Here is a 20,589-nt window from a genome sequence, read left to right as displayed (position 1 = left end):
CCTGGGACTTCCGGGTGGTCTCCCATCCAAATTTTAAGCAGCTTCTTTAATTTCTTGAAATCAGCCAATGTTGACTAGGTGCTGCCATCTAGTGGGGCACATATGCTTTACCAATTCATTAAGTCAGCACAAGAATGCCATTATTGGAATATGTCCAACTGAATATTATTAACATGTAGGTATGGAGAATACCCACATAATCACCTATAAAATGTTTACTCTTAGTTGCAAGGGTATGTAAGGAAACATTCCTGTGTTCATCTGCAAGGGCCCTGAGCTTCAGAAGAAAAACCAAATGGTAAAGGACAGCATCTTTATAGAGGGATTTTTGCTGGGATATAATAAGTTAGCTGCCACTTAAGGTCACAGCTTAGCTACTTAGGATACGAACACTAATGAATTTTGGATCAGCATCAGATTTTTTTTCAACTAATTTTTGTACACCAAATCATTTATTTGATGATCCAAGAGAAAAGCCAGATTCTCATTCCTGCAAGTTCAATGTCAATTAAGATATTCTGATTTCAGCTGGGAACAGATGGCACTACATGAAAATTGTAATTAAAGATTTTTAAAAATATTTTTGTCTCCTAAGGTTTATGTGGATTTAAAAGCAGAGGAATGGATTTAGCAAGACTATTTTCCTTATTTCATTTGGATGCTAACTACTGTAGACAGACCAAAATTTACATTTCAGTGTAAGATTTGAATATTCTAATATCTAACAATCTTTTTGATCACAATGACTATGAAATCTTTTCCCCAACAAGTTGCAGAATTACACAACTATGTAGCTTCTGGATTTAGCAAAGCACGTTCGCAATGCATGTTCAATCTTTGCTTCTGAAGGTTTCTCCAGTCTTTTTCCCCCAATGTGAAAAATCTTTTGTACACAGGAAAAGTTAAAATAACAGTGCTTTTAAAAAAAAATGGGTTTGGCTTTTTTTGTGAAGTGGTCCACGTAAAATCACAGTTCTATTTCTAGTGTCTCCTAAGGATTGGGAAACAGCTGAGAATTACACTTCTTTTCATGTTACCGAATTCCTTTATCGTCTTCTTCTTCTTCTTGTGCCATATCCATTATCGGACGTTGGCAATCATGTTGGCGATCCTGTTTTTATCAGCAGCCGCACGAAAAAGTGCTGCTGAGTTTTGTCCAAACCAGTCCCTTAGATTTTGAAGCCACGGTGTTCTTCTTCTGCCTGGACCTCATTTGCCTTCAATCTTTCCCTGGAGGATTAAATGGAGTATGCCATATTTTTCTGGGTGTTGCATCACATGTCCGAAATATTCTAATTTTCGTTTTTTAATTGTTTTGATGATTTCTCTTGGCTTTCCCAGGCGGCTTATCACCTCATTACCTCATTTATTAGGTAAATCAAAAGTAATATTGAACTGGTTAGTTGGATATATTGTCTGACCAGTTAAGGCCACTTCTTAGGTTCCCACAATCCACATTTAGTGTTACCCTCTGGTGTTAATGCAAGGGCACCTCTGATACTCCTTAGACTTGCCTCAACTCAATGATTCATAAACATGCCATAACAACGTCTGATCATTATGTTAACCAGAATGACTAGAAGTACGGCCACTGCAAAACAGCATCTGATAAAATACTGAAGTAGATATATCTGTGGTATGTAATTGCTATATATGTCTAAACTGTGTAATCCAAACCTGCCACTGGTGACTTTTAGAAAGCCTACACAAGACAGATTGCAGTGTCTTTCCATAGCAGCCAAAACCTGAGGTTTGGTGTTTATCTGCTAAGCAATCCATTATCTGTCAGTCCTCATGACCACACTATTTCAAGTTTGCTGGCAGGCCAAACTCAACCACATGAAAGCAGAAATCATAAATATAAGAACACCTGTCATTTTTGTGCAATCTTCTGAAATGTCATGTTTGATACTGCAAGATCTCCAATGCCACTTGCCTCAATGTTTGAATTTGCACATAAATACTGCATTTTCTGCAATAGAAAATGCTAAATTTATGCTGTGATTAAAATCTGTGCCCCAAAGCATTTTTTTTCTATTGTAAATTAGCAGCACACAAATACAGCTTTAACCAACAATGTTTTGATGTGGTTAATGAGAAATAAATAATAATAATTTTGCAATAATTTCACCACTAATGTGAAATTAAACTATTTCAAACTTCCCAACCCAATCTTTTATTCTTGTTCCAAGTACAAAAAATAATTAACCCTTTTAGTGAATAACTTTTATTATGCTGTAGTTTGCCTCACTCAGCAAGAGGCAAATTACTACAGCAGTGTAGTAATCTTAGCAATTTTAAAATAAGTGGACTTCAAGTCTCAGAATTCCCCAGCCAGCCAAGGGGATTTTGGGAGCTGAAGTCCACTTATTTTAAAGTTGCTCTTGTTGAGAAACTCTGACCTACAAATTCCAAAAGCTGAAATCAAATACCGGGTGATCTCCTGTCTACTCTCTAACTAGAACTCCCAGCTTTACTAACAATTGTGCTGAAGCAGCACTTTTGAAGACTAGACTGTCTGTGATTTTTTAAGGATGCATTCCTAAAATTATGTTCAAGTTTGCACAATTTCAGATTTGTAGCCTGGGGCTTCTTTGACAACTTTTTTTCTTCTTGCGAAAGCTATGTCTGTGATAGCTGCATTCCTGTTTTTGATAGTCCTGGTATGAGGACGAGAGGTAGGAAGATTGGATAAGGGATACCATGATTTTTCTTATGTCCTCCTTGTCTTCAGGCAATTGAACCCACCAGAAAGGGCTATCCATTTTCCCAAAGACAGGAAAATGTGGCAGTTTTGTGTGTGCAACTCAGATCAAAGATGAACAAACAGAAATATATTTTTTAAAAAGGGGGCTTAAAAGTTTCTTGTAGGCCACAATTACAAGCATATTTTGAAAAAAAGCATTAGCCTTGAAATAAATAAACCAGTTACTTGACAGGAACTTTCATATTGTACAAGAGATACAGGTCATAGGATTTTAATCTGGAGCAAGAAATAGGCACTTCAATTAAAGTCTGCATTCAGTGCAACAGCCTAAATGCATCACTGACAAGTGTTGCTCTGTTACAATGGCTGGAAAGTGGCAACTGCTTAGAATACAAATGCCAACATGAATTACAGCAAATCCAATGAGTATTTTGTTTTTCAATTATTCAGAGAAAATTTAATCCTGATTAAGTATCCTTGGGCAGGAATTCATGGGTAGTTGATTACTGAAACTAACATTTGAAATGCTTCTATTAATTTAATCTGCAGCTATGGCTTAATTATGACTGAATCCTCACCAAATTCTCTCAGGATTAAAACTGTAGTCATGTATCACACATTTAAATTTTTTCTCCTCAGTTTAGGAGACACAAACCTGCTCCTTTTACCACCATGCTGCTATGGTGTTGTTTTTTTTTAAACTTAAAGAGTTAGTTAATCGCCCTTCTGCTCTTGTAAAATGTCAAACACAGAATTAAAATACAACTGGCAATCAAGCTAAAAAACTGAACTACATCCAAGCCTCAAGGCAAGAAAGTGATAATGAGAACTATTGTTCACTGTAAACATTATACACTGTTTTTATGGACCTATTACAGTTTTAAGTCCTATTAATTTCTGCATATTTTGTTTTAAAGCCACCTGAAACAAGATATGTATTATTTGAACTGCAGAATTGTTCCATCCAATTAGTTCAAATTTATCATTATCGAAATTTGAACTTTAATGTAGATGAGGCAGATTTGGAGTGAAAACGTGGCTAAAAAAAAAATATCACACGGTCTTTATCCAAACAGCAAGAAAAAAAAAAAGATGTTTGCTCATCACTATTTTTGATAAATTCCAATCACTTCTGCATTTGTTGTGATCCAGTGAGAGCAAAATGCTGTCTTTTACTTATTTAGCTCTTCTTGAGCTGAGTTTACTGATGAAAATAGCTGCCCCGTTTCCAAATCTTTATTGCACCGTTGCCAAGAAATCTCCAAAGGGATCTCAGAAGTGATGCCGACTTTTATGTCCAGATGCCACTGTTAGCGGCAATGTCACTGAAGAGAGAGAGGACACTTCCCAGTAAAGACTATGGGAAACAAAGAGCCGGTACAGAAGGACCATGGAAAACAGCTGGCAGAGAATGACACCCATGGTAATAATCTAAGAGGAAACAATAAGCGAAAAGTGAGCGAGACAGAATATGCTTTGTACAACGAACATACAATTTGTGTGAAATTTCTTAGCTGCAGACAGGGGTGCAAGACCTCTTTAGACACAGTCAATGAAAGAATAGCATAGGGCAAGGATAAATTTATTTTTCCCTTCCACACCTTGCAAATGCGTTCTAGACCACTGAAAGTTTCACTGGGAGATGGAGGGAGGAGAATGGGAGGTATGATGAAATTGTGTTTTAACTAATTAATTGCAGGGATGGAGATCTGGTATTCCCAAAGGCATGGAAAATCAAAGAGCAAGCAAAGTGTCATTTACATTGTTTAATTGAGGATGTCATTACACAAATTATGTAAATTGCCAGAGATTCTGCTCTAGTGTATGCAAAATCTGTAGCAATTGCCACTGGACTGAGCCAGGCTTTACAAGGAGGGTTGAGGGTGTACTTCAAAAATAGGCACGTCCAGCCTCTTTTGGGGGAGGCAGCTGAGGAGTTTTACAGAGTGACTCAAGTGCCTTTGGTCATCTATTTTTCCATTCAAACCCTTCCAAATCCAAAAATGCAAAACAACCCCTTGTTTTCTCCACCCACTGGAGTGGGGGGGGGGGAGAGAACTCGGCAGGCCACAAAAGACCTGCCAGGAAGCCATTTTGAGCTTCTTTGCTGCACGATTTGCCCTTCTTTTTATGGCTAACTCAAATAATCACTTTTCTCAGGACAACCCCGTATTTGGCTTAACTAAACGCAAGGGGAATAGTCAGACTGCAATCCTAACTTGCTCTTAAGGCCAGCTTAGTGAAATGCATGCAGCAAGAACAAAGATTTTAGGGCAAGTATACAATTTAAGGCCTAGCCAAAAAAAAAAAAGCTAAATTTAAAAGTGTGGGCTTTACACCAGAAAACAGCATCACGTCAGCGATTCTCAGTTCTGAAAAGCACCCTTAATATACCAACCTTCTCTCGCTGGTAATCTCTAAACATCAGAGATATAGTTACAACAGTTGGGTGACATAAAAACCATAGAATACATCCCTGAAAGAGAGAAGACACAGTGGGTATCAGCTAAGGACACCTGGCAGCATGAATGGTTTATGAACTTCCAGTGAGACACTTTCCCATTGTCAAAACTCTTTTTTTAAGAACTATTCTATATCAAGAAACAGAAAGAGATAAGGATACTAATGGAAGTATACCTTAAAAAAAATCTTTCCTGAGCAATTCAGAACTTTTATTTACACATATTCATTACTTCTGAATAAATTTAATTCTTTATATTTTCTTGAAAAGAGTTTCAATGGGGTTTTTTAAAAAAAAGAATACATCAGGTTTTCATGTAACACACATACCTTTGTGAAAGTAATATAGAATTCTCTTTTTAGAGTACTCCTCTCAATTCGGATAATCTGGTAAAGTCCGCATCCTAACAACACAGCTAGACAAATTCTTAAGCCAAGGAGAAGGGCACCGGCTAAACTTTGGTGTGAATGGTAACTATGGTGATTGGTATCCTCAAGCTGCTCCCAAATAAGCAGAATGCTCTGCAGAAGAACAAGCCATATACCAAGAATAAAAATGATGCCTAAATAAAACTCTGTTCAGAAAATACAAGCATAATGGATCCACACTACTAGTAATGACCATATCAGATTGGAAAAAAGTAAAACTTGAAAATAATTACTAAATAAAAAAAATATACACATTGGAAAATGTATAACAAAATATTCTGGACTAATCCTTTTAGGGAGGCTACATTTGAAGAAGGGGACCTGGAGTCATTTTTTTTACCCCTTGGGCAAGTCCTTGTAGTTGTGTCAAGATTTCAGAAGTGGTTCCCATTCCTTCTTCTTCCTAGGGCTGAGAAAGAGGGATTGGCTCAAGGTCACCATAAACATCTTTGGCTTTTTAGTGCCTGAGACAGGACTAGAACTTCTATCCTGGTACACACTACACCCACCTGGCTCTCTTTTAGAGTCTAGGGCTATTGCAGCATCTTCCAACTAGGCTAAAACCAGCTTCAGAACCTGTCCAGCTTGCCTTTCATTAACAATCTTCCCAAATAATCATTAGGCCGTTCTAGTCAGATAACATCATTTTCAACATTATATCTCATTAATGTTCTAGAATTATTAGCCACCAATCCCTTCTGCAGTAAAGACGAAAAACCACCACAGACCTGTGTCACAACAGCAGTTATAGCAATGGCAGTGGATGCTGGACTGGAATCCCACTGGAGAGGTCTGCTCTGGGATTTTTTCATTCTACCAATTGCCCATCCCATGCAAAGACTCAGTAGCAGGTACAACATCTGCACCTGGGAGATTATGTCGCACACTAAGGAGGAGGTCAAGAAAAATGACAGAGTTAAATCATTAATGATGGCACATAGAAAGCCCTTGTGCAAGGCCTTAGTTCTACAAAATGTTTCTAGGGGAAGCCTCTGCCCTTCGTACAAGTGCTGCAGTGCAACCCATTCCTGTAGGTGAACAGCTGAGTGCTTACCATTCACACCCACTCTTGCTATACTGAAATCAATTTTGGTCTCATTAGGAATGGTCTTTACTTTCATTCACTTCCACAAAAATGTGGCAAGCCACTTTCAGCCTTCGCAGCAGAACAAGTAATCTTTTAGTGGTTAACAATGTTTTTAAGAGGCTGAGGGCTCACCAAATGATGCAAATAAATGATAACACGCTGCCCAAGCACTCAGTTTTCCAGCTATGCTGCCCAATGTGGAACATTTTAATCTGTTGTTAACCATTTGGTTTAATCTGCTATCTATTCCGAGAGCAATCAATTTAGCATGTTCAGGTCTGGGCAGACAAGTGTATGATTACACTGTTAAGCATCTTTTGGAATAATCAAATCCATTGTTAGACATAATGAAAAAAGGCCTGCCCTGTGTACTGGCTGGTGGGATCCTACCAGCCCCAGGCAGCATGTGGAAGTAAAGGACATTAGTGCACTTCAAATAACAAATGCAATATTTAAAAAGACATGAAACAATATTTCATGTTTATAGAAAACAAAAGATGTACTTACATTCCGCAAGGCTTCCCATAAAAGGCAGTCCTACTCCATTTTTGGAATAACTAATGTAAACGAAAGAAAATTGTTTTCAAAAGTGCATTCTGTTAAAAAGTCTAATGTTTCACACACAATATCAAGAGTTGTGTACCGGTTCAGACTCCAAGATAAAAAGTGCTTCAGAGCCTGCCACTTCATGACCCCAAAAAGGCTTTTCCTAGGATGTGAAGTAGCAGTGAAAAGGGCTATACAATGCTGGGACAGACATAGCTGCCTTCAGAAGATGGCAGCACGTCTATCTTTTGCACTCTCCATGCCCAGAAGCACATTTTCTCCTTCAAATGCAAAGGGCCCGCACAATAATTACAAATAATCTTTCTGGATACACACACACATACATATACATGCATGCATATATGTACGCATAGACATGTAATTTGCAGATTGTGTTAAAGGTAATCCATAGCAAAAGAAACAGAGATTGGAACAGCTTTATTTTTTTACAAACAGCATGTATAAGATTGTTTATGCTGGAATATAATTTGGCCACTGCAATTGCTATTGAGAAACTTCTACACTCGGCTCAGTTTTGTCCTAATTAGACTCCCTTTTTATTCCTTCATTCATAGATGTTAGTTTACATGCAAATTTACATAAATTTAGTTTATATTTCCCATGTTAAGAAAAAAAACAAAACATTAAAAGAAATCTGGAATGCATTGCAACCCTGGTTTATAATGTATTAGCATTATTTCAAGGAACCCATCGTAAGAAACTTCATTAAGATTAAAGAAGTGAATCTGAAAAGAAATTGAAGTAGGAATGTGCAGCCACAAGAAAAGAAGATTATGGGCAAACCAAAAAACAATTCTGTGGGTTTAATATCAGGAAACAACAACGGCAACTTGATTCTTTGTCCTACTATTCCATGGAACCAGATTTGTTAAAATTAGAGGCCATTGAATAAGCATCCCCATAGAGCAGACATGTTAAACTCGTGATGTCATGTGACATATCGGGACTGTTTTGCCATTGCTGGCAATGGGGTGGGCGTGGCTTCTGTGTGACGCATGCGGCTTACGGGCCAGCAGTTTGATACCCCTGCCATAGAGTGATTTTCCCTCAGCAAATTGGAAAAAGAGATATGATAGAAGCCTGGTCTGCTGAGAAGTACAAATTACCTTCATACATCTGAATGGCTTTCATACCACTGTGGGAATCCACAGCGTAACCCCAAGCCACCCATGTCCTCTGCAGTGTGTGGTGCTATCTCAGGTACAGTAACTTAGCTTGCTTGCCTCTGTGTGCTAGAGCAGAAAGGTTTAGGCCCAAGCAGCACAGCCTAAAATTTTTCAAAGGAATCATTTGAGGTTTAGGTTTTAGAGCAAAGCTAGCTGGGAAAGGTAGAAATTCTTGTTAGTAAAGGTTGCTGCTGGAAGCCAAAGACAGGAGACGAGAGCAAGAGTTTATAGGAATTCAGCCAGAGTCCCTTCAGTGGGATCTTAATTTACCTTGAAAAATGCAGATAGTTTGCAAGAGCTGAAGCTGCTTGCAGGAGCAAAACCACAGAGAGCACTTTGAGCACCGTGTGCATAGGTCCCCCTTTCTTAATTGTTTGCCACAAGGATTGAGCATAGATGCAGGCAGCAACAAAATAACCCAGGACAAGTAGGAAGAAGAACTCATGTAAGCCTGTGAACAGAAAAAACAAAGTTCACTCATTTCTTTGACAATGAATGCCTTATTTCTTATAAACCTTGTTTTCATGCCTTCTGTGGAGAGAAAAAACCTGGCAATTCCCAGAGCAACTTCCAATTAAAACAACATTTGACTACAACTTAGTAACAATGGAGAACAGCAGCCGATTTCAAGTTTAAGAAATCTGAAAAGTCTGGAGAAATAACCAGCTTCATCTCGGGCTAAAAGATGCAGGGAGCATTCTAGAAACAAGGTTCCACTACAGCAGTGGTTCTCAACCTTTTTAATGCCACGACCCCCAACCGGTCGTAAGTCGAGGACTAAACCGGTCGTAAGTCGAGGACTAAACCGGTCGTAAGTCGAGGACTTTCCCTACCCAGGAGCGCCACGCATGCGTGGTTCCGCCCCCTGCGCTGGCCGAGGCTTAGCTGGCAAGCGGCAGAGACTGAGCAGGCCGACCACCAGCTGGCCCAGCTCAAGGGAGTTAAGGCACCCGCCGGAAAAGGGGAAAAAGAATGGCGGACAGCCTTGCTTGGTGACCCCCGTGAAATGGTCGATCGACCCCAAATGGGGTCGTGACCCATAGGTTGAGAACCGCTGCACTACAGAAAAGGGCCTTGGTGATGGGATCTTTGAGAAGTTCATAGGTCTTTAAAGGACCACCAACAGAGGAGATACAATGCTGAGATGAAGGTATGTGATAGGGTTTCCGTATCATGTGTGCTAGGGAATTCTGGGAGTTGAAGTTCACACAGCTTAAATTGCGTATAGATTGCGAAATGCTGTAATAGAGATTGGAAATTACACAGAACATGGAAACTCAGTTTTGCTTTTGATTTCAAAATATAATCTGTTTGGTTATATAATTTTTTTCCTGCCTAATCATCCTTCCTTTGAAAGACCGCTATCTTCAGGATTGTCTTTCAGAATAAATATGGCAACTATGGCAGCATCTGCAAAAGCAGCAGCTAAGAGCAAGGTATATTGTTCTTACCACTAGATGTCACTGCTGCAATGCTTAAAAGTGGTGGGTACTCCATAAAGCCTTCCCATGTAAAATGCAACTTTGCCTGACATCAGACAACACTGTCAGGCAAACTGAACTAATAAATTGTAGGTGCCATAATACACCTTCTTTTCTTTATTCATTAAGTTGCTATGGGAAGACAGTCACATTATGCCAAGAAAAGACGAAAAGCTTTAAAAAGTTGCAGACAAGTTATGTTTGTTTGTTTGGCAATCAAATGTGTATTAAAATAGTGGTCCTCAACCTTTCTGGCTTGGTGGCCTGGAGCGGGGGGGGGGAGGGGATGGTTCTGTGCATGTGTGAAGGGAGCTTTGCGCGGCAGCACAAGCACATGCCACTCGTGCAAGGGGAGCTGCCCGTGCGAATGCAAGCGCACAACGCTCATGGTCCTTGTGTGAGTGCAAGTGCCCTCCATTTGCGTGAGGGGACCGGCACGCACACTCGGCCAACGGTTTCTGCAGCCTGGTTCTGAACTGGCTACGGCCCGGGGGTTGGGGACCCCTGTATTAAACCATCCTTCTGGAAGTGAATCCAAAAGGCTACTGAAGATAGCAAACCTGTTAAACACTAAACCCCAAGTCTTAAACGTTTGACCATCCCAGCTTGCACTATTACTTCTCAATTCATTCAGCTCAGCTAAAAGAAACAATGGTACTGTACTATACCTGTATTTAAGCAAATATAAGGATAAAAAATACATTTATTTCCAAAGTAAAAAAGTCAAACAGATATTTTGGATGATTTGTCTGTTTCTGTAAAAAGATATGGAGGAGGGAAGAACCTAGCTTTATGATCCCTAAAGGCTGGTTAAAACAATCAACCATTTTAAAGTTAGTACTAGATGAATAATCTTTCATAATTCAGAGTAATGCTTCTTCTCCAAAAATGTACTCCCATTAAATTGGTCACATCTTCATTCCACTTCCCACCTCACCTGATTCCCCTGCACTGAAGTGATCTAATGGATTCCGTTCTGCATCTGGATTTAGTAGCACCATTTCAAACTGAACATCCTCAGATTCAGGGTCTTCATATGTTTCCACACAGGTAAACTTGTCGACATAAAATACATACCAAGTGTCTGGATAAGGGACCTGGGATACTGTTATATTTTGTTCGGTGCAGTTCATGTTCACTTTAAAAAAATACATTAAAATCATTATCTCCAAGAAGCTTTTAGTGATAACAAATTTCTAGCAAGAAGTTTTTCATATTTGTTTATGGCTAAGGGGCGCATTTATATTGCCGAAGGTACATGTGCAAAAATATACATGCCAGGATGTATATACCAAAAGAATGTATTTTTGCAGAGCATGTTTATAATGTAACTATACCATATTTAAAAAACACACCAATTCATTACAAACCATAGGGCAAAAATCATTCCCAGTTAGTCATTTTTAACCGCATTGAGGCCAAAGAAGAAAAAAAATTGCACTTAATTATGAAAATCATAATGAATAGTCCAATTACAGTAAAATGTTATTTAATTGGGAAAAAATACTTCAGGGATTCAGGGGCACAGCAGAGGCTTTCCTTGAAGAAAGATCCACCTTGAATCCCCCTGACTTCTTTATGTAAGGTTAGAAAAAACAACAGACTAAAATGCAAGGAGGAGTTAATCTGTGCAAACAATACTGAGCCAGGAAGACCAGAGCTCTAACTCAGTATCCAGCAGCTTATTAAGTTATGATTAAACCTCCATGTGACTTATTCTAAAAAGACCAAAAGCCAGTTTATACACTCCGCGAGAAATTTGGGAAGGAAGTACAAAATTAACTGTGGGTACTAGTGGTACACTACTACTAACATTTTATTTTGATTAGTGTATGAATTAAGGATGATCCTGATTATGGCCACTTCGAAATAAACTTTCGGAAGATTTTATTTACTAATTATAAAATAGTTGTGGTCCACAAAAATTGATAATAGCCTTCGTAATCTGATTTCCTAGTTTCATTTTCTTTAACTGAACAACAAAAGGTTCTTTTCATGCTTTTTAAAAAAACCAGACACCATTTTCTTATGTTATGCTACCATAATTATAGGTTTAAATATTAACACTTGCAATATGCAACTGCGTTATTGAATGATTTTGAAAAATTGCTCTTAAGTCAGCTGTATGGGTAACAATTTTCTCTTCAATCGACTGTCAGAGAAAACTTAGAAACAGAAGCAAATATGAGCATTTTAAAAAAATGAGGAAAAATGGAAGATTATCAGTTACGCGACTGAGAACAATTCTTCGCTTGGGATGAGTGTGGCTCACCTCTCAAATCTTCCTGCCCTAAACAAAATGGCAGAAAGGGGCAAAAGAACTTCCCCCTTCTCATGATTTCACAGGAACAGAGGGACAGCCTTCTGCATCCCCCCCCCTTTCCGGGAGTCTGGAAGGCCAAGAATAACCTCTGGCTCATCCAAAATCTCTGATGCATCTTTTTGCATTCTAATCTTCGTTGTGGGTAAAAGTCTAGTGGGAAGAGCTTTGGACCGTCAGCAAGGACAGGCTGAGATGCTAAGTCACCAAGTGCTAGACCTGATTTAATAGAATCTGATTAATCTACACTAGTCAGCATTATGTTATCACATTATGTATTTAATCCAAAAGAGAACAGTAAATATTAACATTTGCTTGGATTGTAAGCATTAGCAGATTAGAAACTTTTATGAACTTCTATGAACTTCTATGAACTTCTATGAACTTATTATCCTAGGGGTAGGCAACCTTGGCTCTTTTATGACTCGTGGACTTCAACTCCCAGAATTCCTGAGCCAGCCATGCTGAGGGGAAAGGGAGAGGTTTCCAAGCTGAGCCATGTAGAGCCAAGGTTGACTACCCCTGACCTAGGTGCTGTGTTTTGTCAACAATTAGAATCTTGACTCTGATGAACTTTATGGGGATTCCCAAAACAAAAATGGAGGTAAGCAGGGTGCAACAATCCACTACAGGTAGTCCTCAACTTACAACAGTTCATTTAGTGACCATTCAAAGTTACCATGGCATTGAAAAAAGTGAGTTATGACTGTTTTTCACACTTGCAACCATTGAAGCCATCGTCATGTGATCAACATTGAGATGCTTGGCATGTGACTCATATTTATGACGGTTGCAGTGTCCCAGGGTCGTGTGATCACTTTTTGCGACCTTCTGACAAGCAAAGTCAATGGGGAAACTAGATTCACTTAACAGCTGCAATGATTCACTTAACAACTGTGGCAAGAAAGGTCATAAAATGGGGCAAAGCTCACTTAACAAATATCTCACTTAGCAACAGAAAGTTTGGGCTCAACTGTCGAGGACTACCTGTATTATCTGGATGAAAAAAAAGGACCACATTTAGAATCGAATACAGAGCGTTCACTTGTGATACACCACGGATTACACATGTAATCCATGAAACAAACCGACTAGAACTGAAGAATGAAAAGTGAAATGTATGTGTACAGAAGTTAATATGTAAGGAAGCAGAACAGGTATGATCGTAGGAAGGTTTTCATAACTAGCATAGCTAGAAGACAAAGTGCCTTAGCTTGCTATTTCCATGCCTTTGGGTTCAAATATCAAAGTACTTTAACTGACTTTAAAATGTTTCACTAAGGATTAATCTATGATCGGCCAATGAGCATAAGCAGGCTATACAATAGCTCAATACATTAATGACACCTGTGCACAGACTCACTTATCAGTTGAGCTTTAGCCAGTTTCTCTTTACAGCTGTAATCCTGCTGGCTTTCTTGAAGCTTTAGCCATTCCTGAGCTTGAAAGAGATGGAGCTTTGCTTCTTTCCCAACAGCAGTTGCTACGTTGTTGATTCTGACATACAGAAGAGCACAATCACCTTGATATTTAAAAAGAAGTCAAATTCTGTTATACAGATAGAAACATTTAGTAAGAGAGAAACATTCCCTACAATGCCGATAGGAGGTATCTCTTAAGGCTGACCATTGTCAAAGATCTGTTGTTCTATTATCAACTGCATTTATTACTTGCATAGCGTGCTCACCTTTTAAAGCTCTGCCTATGCTGAAAAGTGTCAAAAATCCAGTGAATTAATTTTGCCCCTCGGCCATATGCATCATAGGACTAGGAAAGCTTTTCAAAATCAGGGGAAACTTTCATTTCCTTCTGAAGAGCCAAGGGGTGATAGGAGCAAGTGTTTTCTGTCGTCTTGAAAAAGACTAAGCTCGTGCCTATTGCAATATGTACCATAAAGCAGAGGAGGACAGAACTTGAGTATGTTTAACAGAAAGATGGGCAACCAGGAGCAAACCGATCACATGTGCTTCCCCTTATATTGTACTTATGGCGTCCATATTTTCTTTAAAAAAAAAAAAAATTGGAGAAAGGGGCAAACCTGAAAGAGGTTTGTAAAGAAAAAAAATGGCAATTGTTTATTTTTAATAACTTTGGTTTGCAAAGGAAAATTGAACAGCACAACCAAGAAAAACTGTTACAAAAATGCATGTTATAATAACGGACAGTTTTCTGAAATATAGGATGGTCCTTTATAATAAAAGACATTTGGTCACTGTACCTATATTCCAAAGGTCTTGTTGCCAACATTTAACTCCCTCTCTCCAGCCATATTTGAGGCAATTTTAGAATGTTTTTCAGGGCTTTCAAGAAAACGTTGGCAGTTTTAAAGGTTGGAAAAGATTTTAATGTTTCCACACCTCCTAGTCCTATTCTTAAAATACTAAAAAAATGAGGATTTGAAAATCGGGTGGAGGCGGGGTGTGTGTGAATAACCCTTTTCAATTTAACTTCCACCTCACCAGAAGACCTTGAGCAGGAAAGTTAGATGGCTAATTTACAAACCTCTCTCCCAATAGTTCCTTTAAGAGTTGGATAAAATCAAGTTGTATTTGAATTCCTACTTTCACAGACATCTCCATGTTGTTTTCTTGGCAACAGTACAGAGGTCTGTTGTTATTATCTTCTTCTGGATGTTTTCAACTCAGGCCATACCTTCCATGCCTGACCATGCCAAAGTCAGCAAGATACTTAACTGGGTTTACAACTTATACAGCTACAATAATTTTTGCACTTCAAGATACAAGCCCATACATATTTATGACTAGTAATAAAAACAGTTATCTATAAAATAATTAGTACTAGTCTAGAAGCCTTCCTTCCTTCCTTCCTTCCTTCCTTCCTTCCTTCCTTCCTTCCTTCCTTCCTTCCTTCCAAAAGGTAACTCTGGGCGGCTTAAAGTCATAAAAATATATCAGGATTAAAACATAAATAAATTAAAACCAAACATTAAGGACATGGGGGGGATGAGGCGGAATGGGTGGAGGTGGAATCTGCTGTTTACATATCAATCACTTCCATTGTGCTGTTGCCCAATTGGGGCCCCAGGCCAACTGGCAGAGAAAGAAAGAAAGAATAGGAGAGTTGGGCCAACCTTGCATTGGGGGGCAAGATATTCCAGACGGCAGGAGCAACAGCAGAGAAAGTCATCCTCCAGGATCCTGCTGGCTGGAATAATCGGGCTGACGGGACCTGCAGCATGCCTCTTCTGCCGGCACGAATGGGACCGGCCAATCCCAGTGGGATGAGATGGTCCCTCAAGTAACCTGGACCCATGTCATGTAGGGCTTTAAAGGTGATCACCGACACCTTGAATTGCACCCCGAAGCAGAGCAGCAACCAATACAGCTCACGGAGCAGTGGCATTACAGGGGCCATTCTTGGGGCCCCCAAAACTATTTTAGCCACGACTGCCACCTACTCCTTGAGCAGGAGTTGTGAGTCCCCTAAAGTTGCGGACTAGATGTTTCTGGGGCAGTGCCACCCCATTCAGAGTAAAAGAGGACTGAGTCTCGGAGTCCTAGGCACCCAAAGCCAGTTGGTCTTGCCAGGATGCAGTCTAAGCTTGTTGTCCCCCATCCAGGTCCCCACCTCCTTCACCATGAGAGGGAAGCGACAGCATCACTTGGGTCACCAAGAGTGGAGATATAGAGTTGGGTGTCATTGGCATACTGTACATATCTCCTGTGGTGACAGATGATGTCGGCCAGTGGTTTCATATAGATGTTGAAAAGAACTGGAGAGTATCGAGCCCTGTGGCACACCACAAAATAGCGGCGGAGGGCTGGATCTCTCACTCCCTATCAATACTGATTGGGGCTGACCAAGGAGAAAGGCGCTGAACCAGCACAGAACTGTGCTGCCCAGCCCCAGTCCCTGCAGCCGGCCCAAAAGGATGCCATGGCCAATGGTACTGAAAGCCACTGAGAGGTCAAGGAGAGCGAGGATGGTTGCACTACACCATCCTGGCCTCGCCAGAGATTATCAACAAGCGCGACCAATTTGATAGGGCTCTATAAGTACTTTTTACAAACTTGAACAACTAGCTTTCCAGCTTTCTTTTTCTGAGATGTCAGTGAGGGTTAATAGCCTTCCTGCTCTCCATTATATATTTAGTGAGCAAGCGAATCAATCAAATCACAGCAGGAATGTCTGCAAGTATAGAACAGAAGCAACAACTCTCACTTCCAGGATTTTTCCTTAAGGAAAAATGACCAGGAAGTAATATTGACAAGGGTCCCCACTTACTTTACAAGACAAACAATTTGTCACAAAAGAAAATGTTTACCAATCTCTGGTTACCAGAAAAGGCACAATTAGGTCTCTTGCTTACTGCTGCTGCTCATTTGTCAAACTGTTCACAACTTAAACCTCTAAATAGAAACGATTCTTGGCTCCAGTTGTTGAGGAAGGTATAGTTTTATTAGAGGTCAAGTGTATTGCATAGCCAGAATTGAGAATTGCGTGCCAAAATCCCAAAGTTCTACTTCTCCCACCCAACTGTCCATTGCTGCCTATCCCACTGTAACCAGTCAAGTCCATGCTAGATGTTTTCATAAGTCAGTCCAAGCTGCAGCTTGGTATGCAGCTCAGTCCTTCTTCCAGCTGGGTGACCTTGGGGCAGCGTCTCAAGGAAGTACAGTCTCCACTTTCGATTCCCCAAGCATCCCCCTTGTCATCCCCCCTCCCCACAGTTTATGGCAGTCAGTCACCACATAACAGCGAAACACAGTAAGCATAAGGCGATAACTGACGTTTTTACTTTATGCTGGGTGCCAACAAGCCTTTCTTCCTCTGGAGCTTTACTGGATGTCCCCATCAGGATAGAAGAGGGTGGAAGGTTTGGTCCATATTCTGTCATACTGCTGCCTTGCTCAGAACTGCTTGCTGCTTCTGCCTTCCAGGCCAGTGCTTGTTAAGTGTTTCTTCTCTGCTTGGGAGAGTTTAACTTTCTTATCTTACTGCTGTAATAACCCAATGAGCAGCAGTACTAGGCTGGCCCAACATTGTGCAGGAGAACCAAAAAGTGTCCAGCAAGCTGAAGGCTGGGTGCCCCCGACTGAGATATTTATGACCAAGTGAACTGCATTATTCCAGCACTTTCCGGATTTAAAAAAACACACTTGTGTGAGTTACTTCCAAAATAATCAGTTCATGGAAGTCAGGGTTGGTAGGCAAGGCCTGAGGATTTGGCATTCCTTCTTGAAAAAAAACTCATGTAGTGAATTAAATTCATAAAGTGCTCACGACTGAATGATATAGTGGTCACCCATCTGCTAGAAAACACTGAGCAGCATACACATAGAAGACTGGAGCAGAAGCTCTGAGATGCAGAAAGAGCATATTCTCTGTAACTGCAATGGCACTCACAGATGACTTTATATACTCAAAATATACATAGCCCTGGGCTATGTAGGTGGCTGTTGCATTACATGCAAACTTAATATCAGCCTACCAATTGCTGTGCTTCTCTCTCAGAGCTAAAATGTTTATGAAGATACAACAGAAGAAATATAATTCACCTAAAATATTTCTTCGCTCTGGCAAGAATACCTTTGCCAGTTCTGCTAAATTCCTGGTCAGAGCTTGATAACTGAAGCAGGGCAAATAAAATGGAACTTACAGCACTCTCACCAGTTAAAAGAGGTTTTAGAAGCTTCAAATGAGGAAGCAACACAGCAACTAGCTGCACCTTACGGGAAAAGGCTGATCTCAAAGGAAACCAAGCAGAGTGAGCCCAGGATAGAACTGAGATAGACTACCAGGACAACCTAGTGCAGAAGTACAGGTAGTCCTCAATTTACCGCAATTGAGCCCAGAATTTATGTGTAAGTGAGAAATTTGTTAAGTGAGTTTTGTCCCATTTTACGACTTTTCTTGCCGCATTTGTTAAGTGAATCACTGCAATTGTTAAGTTAGTAACACAGCTGTTAAGTGAATCTGGCTTCCCCATTGACGTTGCTTGTCAGAAGGTTGCAAACGATGGTAACATGACCCTGGGACACTGCAACCGTCATAAATATGAAGGAGTTGTTAAGCATCCGAATATAAAGCACATGACCATGCGGATGCTGCAACAGTTATAAGTGTGACAAATGGTCCTAAGTCACTTTTTTCAGTGCTCTTTAACTTCTGTCACTAAACAAACTGTTGTAAATTGAGGACTACCTGTAAACTCTTTATGGGAAGGCAATAAAGACCCACTTCCACACAGTCACCAAGGAAACCACAGTTCAACTCAGAGGAAATATGCACTGCTCAGGTGATCCTGAGGACACAGACAAACCTCCCAGGTGGCCTCAACGACTCTCTAAAACAGGGGTAGTCAACCTTGGCTCTTTTATGACTCGTGGACTTCAACTCCCAGAATTCCTGAGCCAGCTAAGCTGGCTCAGGAATTCTGGGAGTTGAAGTCCACGAGTCATAAAAGAGCCAAGGTTGACTACCCCTGCTCTAAAAGCTGTCTGCAAGGAATATAAACCCTTCCATGCCCCATCATCCAGAGCTGAAAAAACCTCTTGGATGAGAAGCCAAATGTCTTCCAACAAAAACAAGGAAGTCCAGTTGCTTCTTGAAAAAGCACCTTTGGGACAACCATGACCTGGATGACTGATAAATCTCTATAGACAACTCGGAGGACACTTTCCTTTTGTGACCATGAGGATGCCCAGTAGCCCTTAGTGCAGGGGTTCTCAACCTTGGCCACTTTAAGACTTGTGGACTTCAACTCCCAGAATTCCTCAGCCAGCTTTGCTGGCTGAGGAATTCTGGGAGTTGAAGTCCACAAGTCTTAAAGTGGCCAAGGTTGAGAACCCCTGCCTTAGTTAGTGGCCCATAGGGGAAGAGCCTGCAGGGATGTGCAGGGGACGAAAAGCCCCTAAATTGGGGGCTCCTGCAAAGACACGTGTCGTCCTCGGAGAGAACGAGGAGGAGGTGCCTACAGATGCCGAAAAGTGCCCATTTGGACCCGTGTCATCAGAGGCCGGGTTCGTATCGGGACAGCCCTCGGGGTCCCAGTAAGGAAGGGGCTCTTCCCCACCCCCGAGAATCGACGGGGCGTTATTTCCCCGAAGAACACGCGTGGGACAGCAGGTACCCCACCCGGGTCAGCCCCGCGAAGCGCAGAGGCGGCGCTTCGAGTCAGCCTGCCACCAACCCACCCCGCCTTCCTTCGCTTCTGCCCCGCCAAGCCCTTACCTCGGAACTGGAACTGGGCCACCACCTGGCCGGCCCGAGCGCGGGCCGCGGCGCTGGAGAAGCCGCCGTGGACGGTCTTGGCTTGCGTCCCGCGCATCCAGGCGCAGCTGCCGCTCCAGAGCGCGACCCAGGCGAAGCATAGGAGCCGCTCCATGGCTTCTCCGCCACCCCGCCGTCACCTCTCCCCCATCCCGACCACGTCTGCAGTGAGCCGACGGAAACCAGGCGGAACAAGGGAAGGAGCGGCAGCCAATGGGAAAGGGGTTTGCCGGGAGATGGCCAATGAGGGCCTTCCGAGACGGGAGGGGCCGTTGACCCGCGCCAGCTCTCACAGGAGGACTTCCAATTGGTATCAGGGAGACGGTTGCTAGGAGAGGAACGCTCCACCCGCCACGTCACCGAGGTTGGTTGGGATTGGTGGGGAGGGAGGAGAGGCTCCCCCCTCCCCCCTCCGCGGCCAGGGCAGGCGACATAGGTGATGGTTGAGAGAGCCGGGAGGACATCTAGTCGAGCCCTAGTTTTAAACTTCTGGTCTGGGTCGATAGCTACGCTCCTCCCAGCCAGTCCAAGATCTTTCAACCGTGGAGGACTGATTCTTTTTTTTTTTTTTTTAACAAATTTTTATTAATTTTTCAAATAAACATATAAACAAATAACACAAATATGGTGCATTTCATTACAAAAACAAACACATAACAAGCCTACTCAGTAAGTATTCAGAAATAATCGGCGGTCCCCCCCCTGCATCCACACTCCCTCAACCTTCCTACCTACTTCCCTCTTCCTTCCTCCCCCTCTTAACCACAACCTCTCCTCTTTCCTCCTTTCCAACTATCCTACACATCCCATCACCTTCGTGGAGGACTGATTCTGAGCCCGCGTGGCTTAAATGTCCAGCAGCGCCATTTACCTCCCGTTTGTCCCAAATACGCATGAATGAAAAGTGCTTTTAAACATAATTCAGTAAGCTACTCTGAATGATTGCCTTCTGGGGAGCAGAAAAGGAGTATTCAGTTTTGGCAGGGGTTTGCTCTTCGAGCTTGCCATTTAGTTCCCGAACGTTTCGTTACCAGGTTAGTCAACATCATCAGCGGGAGTTTTGTAGAACTGTCTTGTCCTATTCCTCTTTACCTTGTATATGTCCTGTGTGCCAGACTAAATTATTAAATTTATTATCA

The 20,589-nt window shown here is 41.4% G+C and overlaps 1 protein-coding gene across 1 annotated transcript; it reads right to left on the bottom strand.

Annotated features, from left to right (window-relative positions):
- Positions 1-2,934: 2,934 nt before the first annotated feature.
- Positions 2,935-19,592, bottom strand: GPR180 (G protein-coupled receptor 180). The gene is made up of 9 exons (XM_015822603.1): positions 19,412-19,592; positions 13,581-13,739; positions 10,835-11,035; positions 8,687-8,867; positions 7,191-7,240; positions 6,325-6,482; positions 5,498-5,689; positions 5,106-5,183; positions 2,935-4,138 (listed from the first exon to the last, which is right to left on the bottom strand). The coding sequence occupies exons 1-9, from the start codon at positions 19,563-19,565 to the stop codon at positions 3,980-3,982; spliced, it is 1,332 nt and encodes a 443-aa protein (XP_015678089.1). The 5' UTR covers positions 19,566-19,592; the 3' UTR covers positions 2,935-3,979.
- Positions 19,593-20,589: the final 997 nt, after the last annotated feature.

Source organism: Protobothrops mucrosquamatus, unplaced genomic scaffold (genome assembly GCF_001527695.2).
Source record: "Protobothrops mucrosquamatus isolate PMUCROS unplaced genomic scaffold, P.Mucros_1.0 scaffold1619, whole genome shotgun sequence".
Classification (NCBI taxonomy): domain Eukaryota; kingdom Metazoa; phylum Chordata; class Lepidosauria; order Squamata; family Viperidae; genus Protobothrops; species Protobothrops mucrosquamatus.
This window is presented reverse-complemented; position numbering and strand designations above follow the sequence as displayed.

Excerpts from the sequence above, each read along its gene's own strand:
- GPR180 (XM_015822603.1), bottom strand. The coding sequence starts at position 19,565 with ATGGAGCGGCTCCTATGCTTCGCCTGGGTCGCGCTCTGGAGCGGCAGC. Across the intron at positions 6,483-7,190 it reads TATGGGAAGCCTTGCGGAAT|TGTGCGACATAATCTCCCAG; the intron begins GTAAGTACATCT and ends CCTCCTCCTTAG. Across the intron at positions 5,690-6,324 it reads TAACTGCTGTTGTGACACAG|AGCATTCTGCTTATTTGGGA; the intron begins GTCTGTGGTGGT and ends GTTCTTCTGCAG.